Raw genomic sequence first — 14,256 nt, forward strand, 5'->3', positions numbered from 1 at the left:
GTGCAGGGACGCCCCGGCTGGGCAGGCGGGACCAGTGGCCCCACGGCGCCGGGGGCGTGCCCTGAACCCACCTTCCAGCCTGGACTGGCCTGCCTTACGGTCCGTGCTCCGAGGGCCCTCAGCTCGCGGATGCAGAACTGAGGTCCGCACGAGTGTGCTGAGGGGATGCTGTGAGTGAGACGGAAGTGTGAAATCATCCACGCACCAACTGCACACTAGCAGCACTCAAGTGTTTCGACTCGGTGTTGGGGTCTAGCCTGATTTCGTGAAGACAGGGACCCCCTCCCCCACAGGCAGTGGAACCAAAGTGAAAACATGTGTTTTGGAAATTGGTGAAATAAAACTTGCTTACTTCATCCAGAAGAGCCCTTTCTTTCTGAAAGAGAGAGAAAAGTGGCGAGTTAACACGAGGGTGAGCTTTTTGCAGTGCTGTGTCTGTTTCTCGAGCCCACCCTCCCCCCACCCACACCACGGTGCCGGCCTCCCTGACTCCCTGGGAGCAGCAGGTGGAGCTGGGGGAGCCGGACACGCCTGCAGCAGCGAGGGCGAAGCGGGCGGCCACGGTCAGGACGGCAAATCACTGCGGAAAACGCGGCCTGGTGGGGGTGTCTGCCATGAAGTGACTCGTGGGGATGTGCTGTGACGGGGCTGTCTGAGGCTCCGGACGAGGGAGGCCCCCAGCTGGAGCCGTCCGAGCACAGGGTGCCCTCTGTGGAGGACACGCTCACCCTAACCCTAATCCGTGCAGGCTCTGGGTCCCTGGCTCCCGAGCCTGAACACACATCAGAATCTCGGGGGCAAGCGTCTCGAGTGTGGCCACAGTCCTGCGGTTTGCAGCATGTCCTTATTCAGAGAAGATACACACGGAGACCTCATAACGTCTAAAACTTACTTGCAAACAATTCCAGAAAAAAACAGCACGTGTGGAAAATAATCATGACTAAATGTTAACTCTTGTTGAATCGAGGTGGTGGGCAAGAATCAGAACCTCACTGAATGCACTGAATCCTTTCAACCTGCTGTGTTTTGCACACTTCTGTAGTAAGTCGGGAAGAAATTACAGTAACAAACCTCCACTGCCTACTTTCTGGAGCTAAGATTTTACAACGTTCAGGTAAGCAGAGAACTCTGGTTGTGCTTGTCTGGCTGGGGGAACGAGGACTGAGCTGCGTTTCATAAACCGGAGGGCTCCCGTAGGGCCCTCCACCATCAGAGAGCCCCTGCCCTCTCGGCAGGCCACGCGGGGGTCCCCCCAGGGCTCGGGTCCGCAGTCCTCGCTGCCCCAGCTCACAGGCACCAGTGCGGGCCCACGGCCCCCTGGCCCGGCCCGCCTCCTCCCCCCAACCCCCAACAGCCTCTCCCTGCCCCTAACAAAACGCGGTCCCAGGAGCCCTTCGGAAGGGCAGGAACACACTTGGGGGAGAGGATGTGCCCGGAGCCAGCGTTCCAGGGAGCCGGGGACCGGCCCGCCACTGCGTGAGCCCACCAGGAGGGTGACAGAGCCTCCAGACCTGCCGCTGCACCCCCAACTCCCACACGCCTCCAAGCGCGCCTCCCTCCCGCCCCTCCACGCTCACACCCTGCCTCCCGCCAGCGGGTGGAGCAGGGCCGCGGGGCGCTCACCTGCCGCTGGTACCCCTTCCACCTGCGCTGCAGGACCCTGGCGGCCTCGTCTCTCCTCCCCTCTGAGCAGGTGGAGGGGGGCCGGGAGGAGCCCCCCTGGTTCCAGTCTGGCTCAGCATCCGGCTGGGAGGGGCTGGCGGTGGGGCTGGGAGGCTGGCTGGGTTCTTCATGGGTCTGCAGGGAATTCAAGGTGAGAAGGATGAGCTCCAGGGGGTCGGGGGGGGCAGAAAAGATGGCCTTCGGGCAGGCGGTGGCAGGATATGAGAACACCGGAGACGCTTATCAGACCAGACTCTCTAATTTAGAGGAAACTGTGTCCACAGTGCTCAGAGGCCCACGGGTGTACATGGTAAAGCCTGGCTCTCGTGAGCCCTGTGACTGGGGAACGCTCTCCCGTGAGGCGGCAGGCCCCGTGGTGCCACCCAGGTGACCGCGACGCCCTGTCTGGGCTCGTGCACCTGGGCATCTGTGCGCGAGTGTCCGCCTTGCGGGGGTCCTGTCACGGTCTTCCCTCCAGTGCAGTACGGGATTACGTAGGTGGGACTTCTGAGATAAAAGGCAAGAGATCCCTAGCTTGGTTTTTAAGGGGGAAAGAATCAAGAATTGCTATCACGACCATAGAAACCGCACTTATTTCTACTATTTTAGGGTCCATGTTTATTATCTACAGGGAAACTTCTCTGTAAACAGAAAAACATTTGGACTTTCTCACGGGAAGACCGCAGGCTCTGTGCAGACACGTGCTTCTCAGTGGAGAAGTCCGTGGGGCGAGCTGATACAAGTGGTATGATGAACTGACCGTCGTCGGTTAGTCCAGAAGCCCAGGACTCAATGGCACCACTCACAGAAACCGACAGTGATGGTAAAACGAGACTGTCACCGAGGGCTTCCGGAGAAACCACGGGTGTGGGAACAAGTGGGACCTCGGAGCGTCAGCTTAGGGCTCCCCCACCTCCCCGCACCGGCAGGAGGTGAAAACAGATAGCCCTACCTGGGGAGCCGCCGCCACGGGCTCATCTTCCTCGTCCTTCTTACTTCCTTCCAGCTCCTGAAACTTCCTGGTCAGCGTCTGAACCTCCTCTCTAAGGTGAGAAGGGGGAGGACACCTCACCTGCCATGACGCTGTGTCAGCGTCTGGAAGTGACAGCAGTGGGCTGCCTACCGAGCCCCGTAGGCCCGGGGGACCCCACGGCCGCTCACGGGAGGAACTGAGGTGACCAATGACTAGGTAATAAACAGCGGGAATGGGAGATACAATGCATGTCCTGGCCACAGATCTCAAAGGTAAAGTAAAAACAGTTCTTCACCACATACCCGCCCATTCTGATTTACTTTAATTCTAGGCTTCTGACAACGTCTAGTCACGTTTATTCTGAAAATAGTATTTTTTTGTTCCTTTCAGTAATGTGTATCTTACTAATTATTCTGAGCACCAAATATTTCTGCTTGGATTTCTAATCTACTTTTGGGGCCTTTGTTATTGAGATAAATTCACAGAACCCCAAGCCCACGTTTTTGAAGTGTGCAGTTAAGTGGGTTCTCACTCACAGTGCTGTGCAGGCGTCATCACTGCCCAATTCCAGGGCGCTTCCGTCCCCTAGAAAGGAGCCCTTTAACCTGACACTCACTCCCTCCCCCACCCCACAGCAACCACCATCCGCTGTCTTCTCGAGGAATCTGCCTGCTCCGGGTATTTCCGAATCAGACGGTCTGAGAGCGTCTCCGCCTGCCTCTGTCACAGCATCAGGTTTCTGAGGCTGGCCCATGTTGCAGCAGGGGTTGGGCCTCACTCCTCTCTAAGGATGTACTTCAGGTTTTTAAATCTGATGGACGTTTGCCTTGTTTCTACGTTTTGTCTCCTGGGTCTTATCCTGACCAGGGTGTGGAATCCGGGCGTGTTCTGAGGCTGCCCAGGAAGACATGCTGGAGGAGGGGGGGCCGTGAAGCCCAAGAGCCAACACCGGCCTGACCGTGAGGGGCCTCTCCCCGGAGGCCGGGTGTTCACCCTGAAGGCAGCAGCAAAGCCATGAAAGACGTCAGGAGAGCCGCCACGTGATCAGGCTGGAGCTTTACGAGAGCCGCTCTGGGCCCAGGGCGGGGGTGGGCCTCGGTGGGGGGCAGGCAGGGAAGTGGGGACAGCCTGGCACCACGTGGCTTCCTGATCCTCGCCCGCTCACCTCAACGCCTTCTCTCTCTCTCTTCTCTCCCTCTCTCCCTCCTTCATGCTTTCCAGCTCCTTCTCCAGCTCGGCCTTCGTCTGCAGCAGCTGCTTCACCTCCAAACTGAACAAGAACCAGAGACGTTTCAGCGTCACTGAAACAGGCTCACAGTGCCGGGGTCATCGGAGCAGGGGGAGCTCTCGGAAAAACCAGCGGGTCCGGCCTCCTCGCTTCTGCGCAGACGAGGGCGCCGACAGGCCCTTCTGGGTGACGCTGGGAGCCCGGGGCCGCCTCGTCCGCTCAGCCGTTTACCGAGCACCTGCCTGTGCCAGTGGCGGCCAGGAGCAGGGTGGCCGCATGAGGCGCAGGCCCCGCTGTCGCGGGCGTCACCAGCCCAGGCACAGGCATTAGCCAGGGTCACACTGTTCGGTGATCAACCTGCACTCAGATAAGAGCTCCTGGGGCTGGCAGTGGGGGGTGCAGCCTGAGCCGGGGACGGGGGTCCCCCAGCATCTCCCCCCAAGCTCTCCCGTGCCCCACAGGTGACACGTGGCCAAGAACATGGCTTTAAAATGTTCCACTGCTCACTGAGGTGGTGACCTCACATGAATGAGATACATGCATGAGTCACGTCGTAAAGGCTCAATGAGTAGAAACTGTTATCACGTCACGCGGTGGCTTAGATCATCAGAGATGCTCTTCAGTGTGCCAAAGAAAGTGGAAGTGAAAGTCGCTCAGTCGTGTCGGACTCTTTGCGACCCCGTGGATTACAAGGTCCATAGAATTCTCCAGGCCAGAGTACTGGAGTGGGTAGCCGTTCCCTTCTCCAGGGGATCTTCCCAACCCAGGGATCGAACCCAGATCTCCCGCATTGCAGGCAGATTCTTTACCAGCTGAGCCACAAGCAAAATGACTCCTAATGTTTATAAACCCAGCACATGGATGCACTGTTAGACTTCCACTGGAGGTGAAATGATTTGCCTTCTGCTGTGAACCACAGACCTAAACGTGCACAGAATCGGGGAGGGAGGTCTCAGAAGACAAAGCTGGGTTCAGGAGACGTGGGCAGGGCCCGGCTGGGCGGGGCCCGAGGGTCTCTACCTCTAAGAGGTCCTGTGTGACGCTGAGGCTGCTGGCCCCCAGGCCACGCTCTGAGCAGCAAGGCCTGAGAAACAGCATTTCCGAACTGCAGCTGGAGAAGCCACAGGTGAACAGGAGACAGGCGTGTCTCCTGTGGGCTACAGAGCCAGAGGCGAGAGAGCAGAGAGGAAATAAACCAGACCTCAAGGCTCTGCTGTCCACATGCTCATAGTTGCCCTGACGACTCTGTGCTCTTCAGCACCAGGGCCTTTTCTGATGCACAGATTAGAGATCGTGAGCAGAGCACGGAATCTTTAAACCCCTGTGTGTGAGCTCTAATGGAGGGCCGACATTTTACACAGACCAATGAAAGTAAGTTCTTCTCTAAGAAAGAATTTGGAAAGCCCTCTGGAATTTCGTGTAAGATTTCCACGGCACTCCCCGTGCATTTGATAACGAAATAGGCCAGTGAGTGCCTCCTTGTATCACCGAAGCTGCCCTCGCCTCACGGGTAAACCCTCAGAAGATTAATAACCATGTACAGAGGCTTGTGTGACAGCCGCTGTGCCCTGTGCCTCCCCAGACCCACGGGCAGCTCCGCTGCAGCGACGGCACGCATCAGCGGGCGTGCCCTCCCCGCCCCCCTCGCCCTGGAGTGGGCCACCTACTCTCTCTCCTGCAGCTGGGTGTGCAGGGCGCTGCGCTCGCCCTTCAGGCTCTTCACCGCTCCGTGCAGACGCTCGTTCTCCTGCAGGTGCAACGTGGGGCTGGACGCCGAGGGGGTCAGGGAGGTCGACCTCGCCGCCTCTGAAGCCTGGGGCTTGGGGCTTTCCATCGAACTGAGTTTCTGGAGGCGACACAAGCATCTGTTAGATGTTATTTCTGATTTTACTTTCCTAGAAAAGGGACAGCAGCCAGAGGGAACCTCCACCCAGCGAGGGGGGTGGGGAAACCTCTGTGTGTGACCCGAGAAGCCTGGGACCCTGCCCGGGGAGAGGGTAGCTCCGCAGAGTCCTGGGGGCGATGGCAGGGAGTGGGCCCCAACCCCGTCACTCTCCCCCTCCAGGGTAGGGAGGCCCAGCCGGCTTGGGGCGGGCGCTGCAGCAGCTGGAGAAGGTAAGCCCAGTCTGCCCCTCCCTGTGCTCGCTGGCCTGCTGGCCCCAGGATGTCTGCAATGTTCTGTCCCAGGCTGTCAACCGGACGGACAGGCCCGCTCCAAGCCTGAAGGTTCCCAGCACCCTCTCCCACCGATGTCAGCATCACCCCACGTGGAAAAACGCTGCCCACTGGCTCCTGGACTGCCTTCAGGCGCCTTGCGTTCCTGACGGGTTTCGTTCTTAAATTACCTGCAGTTTACAGAAACTCTGTCTCCTGCCTTTGTAAACAGGTTCGATTTTTATTTTTACTGTTCCCCTCTAGGTTGACTCTGCTCCAACAACTGAGAGCTCTGACTCTGTGTTTTACCAATACTGGAACAGTGTAGACACGTCTGACCAACCTCAACAGAATCAGATTCGCAAATTCACGTGGGGGACACGAGGACCTGTTAACTTCCTGGTTGGTAAAGTGCAGATGCGCAGTTTTCTGTGAACTCAGACACTACACAAGCGGTGAGAAAACCCGCCTGGTAAGTGACTGGCAGCACAGAGCCCCCGGGGGCCCGTCAGGCTGGCTCTCTGAAGGTCGGGGTCCTACGCATCCCCGACGGTTACCTCCAACGCTGGAAGTGCTGTGGCGTGCTGTGTGACCACGCCTTGCCGTCTGTGACACAAGGGCAGACTTGACACGGCCAGGCGTCCTACCTAGACCCTAAGAGTCTCCTCTGGCCAACTCATCCCATGCGTAGCTGTCCCTGGGCACAGACGGCCCCCCTTATGTCCTGGGAGCAAGGCTCCTTCTGCCCACTTCCTGGGACCTGCCCCTCTTGCATCGGCAGGGTTGGGGAGGGAAGGGCACGTAGGGGCCCACCACTCACCTTTTCCAGCTCTGCGATCCGCCGAACCAGCCGGGGCTTGCTCCAGTCTGTGTAGCCTGCTGGGACAACGGGGTGTGAGGGACACACCTCCACAGCCATCGGACGGATCCCTTCGGCCGGGACCTCCTGTCTGGGGCACGGCCAGATGGCTCCCCTCCAGGGACGGCCCCAAGCCCAGGACCCTGTGGTGCCCGCACGGCTCTGCGGTGACCACTGCTCCTTTCAGCTCCTCCGTGAGACCTCTCCTGACTGCCCCGCCTGCCAGGACAGCCCTGCTCCAGCTCACCAGCGAGCCCTGCGGCCGATCCCAAGCCCACCCCGGCCCTCGTCCTCCCAGACCCAGCGGGACTCCTCCAGCGCCCACTCCACCCAGATCTGTGGGTGCTTGGTGTCCACTACCCGCCCAGAGGCTCCGCGGTCACCCCCCACCCCTGCTCACGGGCTGGGCATCTGTCCCCTGACCTGGTAAGTCCCAGGTCCAAGTCTCCCTCCGGGGCCCCGCCCTGACGTCACCCGTGTGCCTGACCCCCGTTGGGCCCTCGAGCACAGCCGCAGCCTCCCCCTGTGGCCCCCCTCTGCCCGCACCGGCTGTAGCCAGACCTCACGCCGCCTCCCGCCACCGCGGAGCCCCGGGCCAGGCCACCAGCAGCCCCAGAGGACCCTGCAGGGTGCTGTCCTTGCGGCCCCCTTTCCTGCGTGGCCTCCATGCAGCACAGGAGCGGGGCTCCTCTCCCCTCCGCACAAACCCGCTGCCCTCTGAGTGGCCTTCAAGGCCCCGTCCTCCATCGGCGCCCGCTTCCAGGGGCCGGGCCCACTGGCTGCCTCACAGTGCCAGGCCCACTTGGGGCTCTGTGCCCGCTGCCCAGAGTGCCCCTCCCGGCTGTGGGCACGGCTGACCCCCTATCTGCCCCTTCCCAGTGCTATTTCAGCAGGTCAGCCTCTCCCACCTGCACGCACCCCCACAGCTCTGCCCGGGGCCCAGGACCGTGCTTGACCCATGGCAGGCTGGTGACATGGGGCAGCCTCCCCCCACTGCACGGGCCTCCACGGCTCTGCCCGGGGCCCAGGACCGTGCTCGGCCCACAGGGCAGGCTGGTGACACGGGGCAGCCTCCCCCACCCGGCACGGGGGGCCCAGGACCGTGCTCAGCCCAGGGCAGGCTGGTGACACGGAGCAGCCTCCCCCCACTGCACGGGCCTCCACGGCTCTGCCCGGGGCCCAGGACCATGCCCTGCCCACGGCGGGCTGGTGACACAGGGCAGCCTCCTCCCGCTGCACAGGCCTCCACGGCTCTGCCCGGGGCCCAGGACCGTGCTCGGCCCACGGCGGGCTGGTGACGTGGGGCAGACTCCCCTACCCGGCACGGGGGGCCCAGGACTGTGCTCAGCCCAGGGCAGGCTGGTGACATGGGGCAGCCTCCCCCCACTGCACGGGCCTCCACGGCTCTGCCCGGGGTCCAGGACCATGCCCTGCCCACGGCGGGCTGGTGACACGGGACAGCCTCCCCCTCCCGCACAGGCCTCCACGGCTCTACCCGGGGTCCAGGACCGTGCTTGGCCCACGGCAGGCTGGTTGCGCGGGGCAGCGCTGCCCAGCGGGGTGGCCGAGGAAGAACAGGTCCCCTCGCATGCCCTCTGCCCCCGGGGGCCTGGGCAGGTACCCTTGATCTTGGAGGCGGTGGGGGAGTTGCTGAGCATGCGGTCCAGGTCCTCCTTCAGGCTCTGGTTCTCCTCCGTGAGCTCCTGGACGCTCCGGGACAAGCTCAGCAGGGCACTGCTCATTTTCTTCTGCCTTTTAAGGCCTATTTTCTTCTCCACTGGAGGCCTAGGAGCAACAAGACCCAGCGGGTAAGGTGCAGGTCCTGAGCTGGCCTCACACACATCCCAGGGGAGGGGCAGGCACACGGCGGCCTGGGCGCTCAGGGTGTCCTGAGCATGAAGGTGTGCGGTTCACGGGGAAGGCTGACTGCGATTCCCAGACCAGCGGACTGTCACCCCAGAGAGAGGTTCACTCTTCTCACGGGCACGCCTGCCTACACGGGACTGTGTCCAGTCGTCAGCGACAGACGGAGCAGCATCACCGGGAGAGCCGGGGAGGGGTCCCGCCCCTCCTGCTCCATCAGTCCTGTCCTTGGACGGCTGTTCTGATCGCGCCTCCTTCTCTGCAAAGTCTAAAGTGCGGCCAACGCCGGTTGGTTACAGACTCCTCATCTGCCAAGTTGTCTGCTCGCTAAATCTTCTCTGTGAGCGCTGGATCGACGCCTGTGGTGCCTCGTGGTATCCCCGTGGCCACCCAGGGCAGAGGGGAGGAGGCTCTGAGTCTCGGGGAGCCCGCTCCCGGCGGCGGGACAGGCACTGCCCGCGTCTGCTCTCATATCTGCTCTCAGCAGGGTGGACCACGTGGTCTTTCCCGTTTCTGGGCTGACTTCACCACTTTCCCCAGCCCCCTGCAGCAGAGTTCGTCATCGGGAGGAGCTGAGACGTGGCTCCGGCGGGACTGCGTGTGTTGGGGCTTTGCTCAGGCTCAAGCCGAGGTGGGTGGAGGGCTCAGGGCTCATGAGCTAACAATGGGTACCAAGTGAGGCGCCTTTAGACAGAAACACGGGGAGGCGGGCTGTGCGCTGGCCGGGTGATGGGAAAGCTGACCAGAGGGTGTCAGGATGGAGCCCGTGCTTCCCCGGGGGTGGCGGGCCATCACTCTCCCGTTCACACCGAGGGCCCGTTCACACCGAGGGCCCGTTCACACCGAGGGCCTGTTACAGAACACAACGCTGCCCACCATGGATGCCACCTGCAAGTCCTCTGGCCCCTCTCCCGCCCCCACTTTAAGCTACTGGGGGAAGGAAAAAGGGAAGAGCGTGCTGGCAACTGTGAAGGCTTAACTGTTGTTGCTGTTGTTTAGTCGCTCAGTCGCTTCTGACTCTGCGACCCCGTGGACTGTAGCCCACCAGGCTTCTCTGTCCATGGGGTTCTCCAGGCAAGAACACTGGAGTGGGTGGCCATTCCCTTCTCCAGGGGTCCTCCCGACCCAGGGATCGAACTCACATCTCCTGCATTGGCAGGCGGGTTCTTTACCGCTGAGCCGCCTGGGAAGCCCAGATGATGAGTAACTGTCAGTAATTCACGGCGGAGGCCGGTGACATGACTGAATTTGTGACAAGGGACCCCTCCTTCCCTGACCTGCTGAGAGCCTGACATCATCTGGGGACGGGACAGGGGAAGATGTACGTGCTGAGGAAACGCCCCGTCTCTCCCAGTAAAGGTACTTGGCAAGACGATCCTGTACTCGGTCCTAAATGTCTTCCTAAAAGGAAGATCTGCTTTGAGAAAGAGTGTTTCCTGCTTCTAAGCTGGAAGCTGTGAGGTAGGAGCACCAGCGGGAGCCCAGAGCACCAACCACGCTGCCAGGGGTCAGAGACGGCAGCTGGGAGGGGGCATCCGTGACCCCCCATGGAGGGCACACGAGAGCTTGAAGCTCGAGCGGCAGCGTGAAGCCCCAGACCCAGGGCGGGGTCCACGCTCCACGGAAGGAGCGCCCCTACTCTGCCAGCCGCCGAACACACAGACAGCATGCAGAGCAGGGCTCCCAGACAGACAGACAGACAGAGGGTCGTACCTCTTTCCTGTCGTCTCGGAGCTTGCGAGAAGACCATGGAGACGGTGAATCTGCAAACACCAAGTTAAAAGGCGGCTAACACAAAGCGAGCACCAAGGAGACTGTCCTCTGAAAAACTGAGTCTCTGTGTCGGCCCAGTGGCAGGAAGTTAGCACTAAGTTGCTGATTTGTGTTCCGGTCAAGATAAACTAGAAGGGGAGGGTCCCACACAGCAGCGGGGCCACCACTCAGCTCGGCAACTGACCGTGCCCCGACCCGAGCCCACCGCCTTCCCCGGGCAGGGGACACGCACCTCCTCGTAGTACGTCTCCATGGCGATCCGCATCTCCTCCAGGTTCGTGGTCTTCACGTCGGTCTGCAGTTTGCTAAGAACCCAAGGTCGAAGTTAATGTGGCAGTGCCAGGCGAGTGAAAGGGGAAGTCGCTCAGTCGAGTCCGACTCTGCGACCCCACGGACTACACAGTCCATGGAATTCTCCAGGCCAGAATACTGGAGTGGGCCTATCTTCCCAGCCCAGGTCTCCCGCCTTGTAGACTCTACCAGCTGAGCCACCAGGGAAGCCCAAGAATACTGGAGTGGGTAGCCGATCCCTTCTCCAGTGGGTCTTCCCGACCCAGGGATCGGACCGGGGTCTCCTGCACTGCAGGCGGATTCTTTACCAACTGAGCTTCCAGGGAAGCCTGAGGGGCCTTCAGCTGGCGGATGGCTTGCACAAAACCCACCAGAGAATTCTCACACCTACGGGGCCCTTCCCGGTAGGACCAGGCACCCTCCAGGGTGAGGTAAAAGGCCTCCTTCTGGGGGATATTCTTTGCTAATAAGACGGTGTCTAAAAACCGGAGTAATTGTGAAGAAAGACCTCAGGGTTAGAAAGGACAAGCCGTCTTTGGGGAAGGTAGGGGAATGATTATTTTTTAAAGGAAAGAGAACCATTTTTTTTTTCTCCTTGTACTGTCCATATAATTCTCCTCATTCTCAACACTTAACAGACTCCAGAGAAAAGGCTCTACAGAGAAATGAAGGTAAAGTTACTAATACAGTTTAGGATTCTGAGACAGAATGATAATGAGACAGCTGATAACTCCGGCCAGAAACAAAGGAAGACGGGGTCTATTGTATAAAGAGGACACACGGGATTTCCTTAAATAAACTCCAACACACCAGGAAAGGCTCCCCTCTGGGATAAAAGAGCAGGCAAGAAATCTGTATAGCTGCTCTAAAAACAGCACAGGACCGTGCGGGATGGTGAGAGGCAGCCTGGGGAGGTGTCCAGGCAGCAAGAGCCTGCGTCTAGTCCATGAAGTCAACACTGGAGACAAGACATGATCACAGGAGGTGAAGGAGAGAAGGCGTGTCTTCAAAGAAACGGGAGCGAGGAGAGAGAGGGGAGAACATGGCTCCTTGGTGGTGTCTGGAGGAGGCCACTGCTCAAGCTTTGGTGACAAGCGAGGCTGGGACGTGGGCGGGGGAGGGGTGGGACAGTGGGCGCCGACGCTGGGCTGGGAGCAGGACGGGTGCGCACGCCCAGCTGGCACCCAGGCAGGGCCCCCCGGCGCCCCGGGCCCCGTACTTGATAATGTTGTCCTTCTCCTTGCACTGCTGCTCCAGCTTGAGGACCCTCTGCTTCAGCCCGTTGATCACCTGCCGGGGGACCACACCCATCAAGCTGACCGGGGGAACACACCCCAGCCTCAATAGCCACGGCCTCCCCTGCCGCACGGAGACGCAGTCGGACCTGTGCCCTACCTGGGGCGGGTCCGCGGCCCACTCCCTAGGAGTGTCCCCCCCATTCGATGGCTGGCGTCTCTTCTAGACTTGGAGCAGGGGGCAGTGGGGCTGGGAACAGGGTGCTCCCCTCCTCAAAGGGCGCCACCCTCGGGAGGAGGGACGGGACATGCACCACCTCAGTCACCAGGCACGGACACCCCAAGCCCAGCGGCCCAGGGCAGCCCCATCCCCAGCACCCTCCGCCGGGCAGCTGGACTGGGGTCCTGGGGAGGCCCCTCTGCCTCAGTGCTTCCTGCTCTCTGCTCACACAGCGCTTTGGGAGATGATACCCTGCATTCCCGACAGGACTTCCCTTTCTTTTTGAAGAGTCAAACACTTTTCAACTGGATTTTAAGGTGATTTTTAGTTATACTAGCAACACCTGGGCACATTTACCCTTTGCGCTTACCCCTGTCAACTAACTGATGTTACCAGCATAGCATGTGTTCACTCTCCAGACCTCATTACGCACATGCGCACGCGTATGCACACCTGCTGAGTGGTGGTGTTTTGCTGTTGTTTACATAAATGGCAACCCCACGCATACCATCCTGCACACTGTTCTCACGTCACAAACCGCCGTGGAGCCCTAACCCGAGTCGTTCCTACAAATCTGCATTATTCCTCCCAGGTGTGAACGCACAGCATGGTTACCTGTCCTGCTACTGATGGACACTGAGCTCGTGACCCTCACAGAGAGTTCAAGCTCTCACAGAAACCCCAGCCAGCCCTCCTCGTGCACACGGGCAGGTGTTTCTGGAAGGCAGATGATTCAAGCAGAAATGTTCAGTCACAGCCACTTTGATGGGTGATTTGGTAAAGGGCAGCAGAGCGAAACTGGCACGTATCTATGATCTAGGATTTCCACTTTTAATAAACTTTAATTAAAAAAAGAAAGAAAAAACCCCGGAATTATCTGGCGGTCCAGTGGTTAGGACTCTGTGCTCCCAATGCAGGGGCCATGGGTTCAACCCCTGGTCGGGGAACTAACATCCCGCAAGCCTCAAGGTGCAGTAAAAAAAAAAAATGCTGAGGATCGAAAGAGCGGTATGCTAATTTGAATGGCTCCTCCTCCATCTGCCCTCCCAAACTGGGCAGCTAGAAATATCCTTGTGCAAACGGCCTTTTGTGCTGGATTTGTTTTTCTCCAGACATAATCCTAAAGAGCATCATTAGGACTTTCCTGGCGGTCTGGTGGCTAAGCCTCTGTGGTCCCAACGCAGCGGCCATGGGTTCGATCCCTGGTCGGGGAACTAAGATCCCACATGTTGCCTGGCGCGGCCAGAAAATAGAAAAAAAAGAAATGAGCATCACGGGATAAGTGGTGAGCGCAGTGTTACAAACGGTGGCTCGCACAGCCACACGGCCCAGCCTTCAGAGCCTACGGTCACTCACCGTGCACCCAATTTGGGACACACCTCTTAACCTCAGTTTCCCGATTTTAAACATGGGGGCTGAAGTCCCGACTGCAAAATGGTCACCGAGACTCTGTACCCCTGCAAACCGCATGGCGTTTGCTGAGCCGCCGTCAGGCAACACGGGGTTTCCTCCTGCCTGTGTGCGCTTCCTCTGAGCTGCCCAGGCACAGAGCCGGGCGAGTCGTCCGTTCATGGCACGCTGCTTCCCTTCTTTATACACGGGGGTAGATTCTTCGCATCTTCTGGATAAAATCTGTTTTACTGATCAGTCATCTCCCCCCACCCATTATATGGATCCATTTTCAATTGTAGTCGTATGGGTTTTCACTATAAATTCTAAGTTTATGTTATCAAATCCATTAATCGCATCATTAATGTGATTTTGTGTTCAAGACCCTCAGAAGTGAATCGCATCTCAGGTTTCTAAACGTTCTTCCTTGACTCAGGTGACGTTTGCTGTGACTCATTTCCCTCCGACTGCGGCAGCTTATTCCACAGCAGCAATCACGCAAGGGCTCCATTCTCCGTAATTCTGTTTTGCTCATGTGCTAAGTGCTGTCACACGGCGCACAAGAAGGGTCTGCACGCGCCTTAAGGCCCTGACGCTACTCCTGCTTTG

General features: G+C 59.3%; 1 protein-coding gene across 1 annotated transcript in view; it reads right to left on the reverse strand.

Annotated features, from left to right (window-relative positions):
* IQCE (IQ motif containing E) overlaps positions 1-14,256 on the reverse strand; it is a 31,426-nt gene that overhangs the window by 7,097 nt on the left and 10,073 nt on the right. The window contains exons 8-17 of the mRNA XM_010833241.1: positions 12,023-12,093; positions 10,745-10,817; positions 10,453-10,502; positions 8,498-8,661; positions 6,838-6,893; positions 5,531-5,709; positions 3,801-3,905; positions 2,615-2,705; positions 1,624-1,797; positions 353-376 (exon numbers count right to left, since the gene is read on the reverse strand). Coding sequence (XP_010831543.1) covers positions 353-376; positions 1,624-1,797; positions 2,615-2,705; positions 3,801-3,905; positions 5,531-5,709; positions 6,838-6,893; positions 8,498-8,661; positions 10,453-10,502; positions 10,745-10,817; positions 12,023-12,093 — 987 coding nt within the window. The remainder of the gene's footprint in view (positions 1-352; positions 377-1,623; positions 1,798-2,614; positions 2,706-3,800; positions 3,906-5,530; positions 5,710-6,837; positions 6,894-8,497; positions 8,662-10,452; positions 10,503-10,744; positions 10,818-12,022; positions 12,094-14,256) is intronic.

The sequence above is a fragment of the Bison bison genome, unplaced genomic scaffold, assembly GCF_000754665.1.
Source record: "Bison bison bison isolate TAMUID 2011002044 unplaced genomic scaffold, Bison_UMD1.0 scf7180017845289, whole genome shotgun sequence".
Classification (NCBI taxonomy): domain Eukaryota; kingdom Metazoa; phylum Chordata; class Mammalia; order Artiodactyla; family Bovidae; genus Bison; species Bison bison.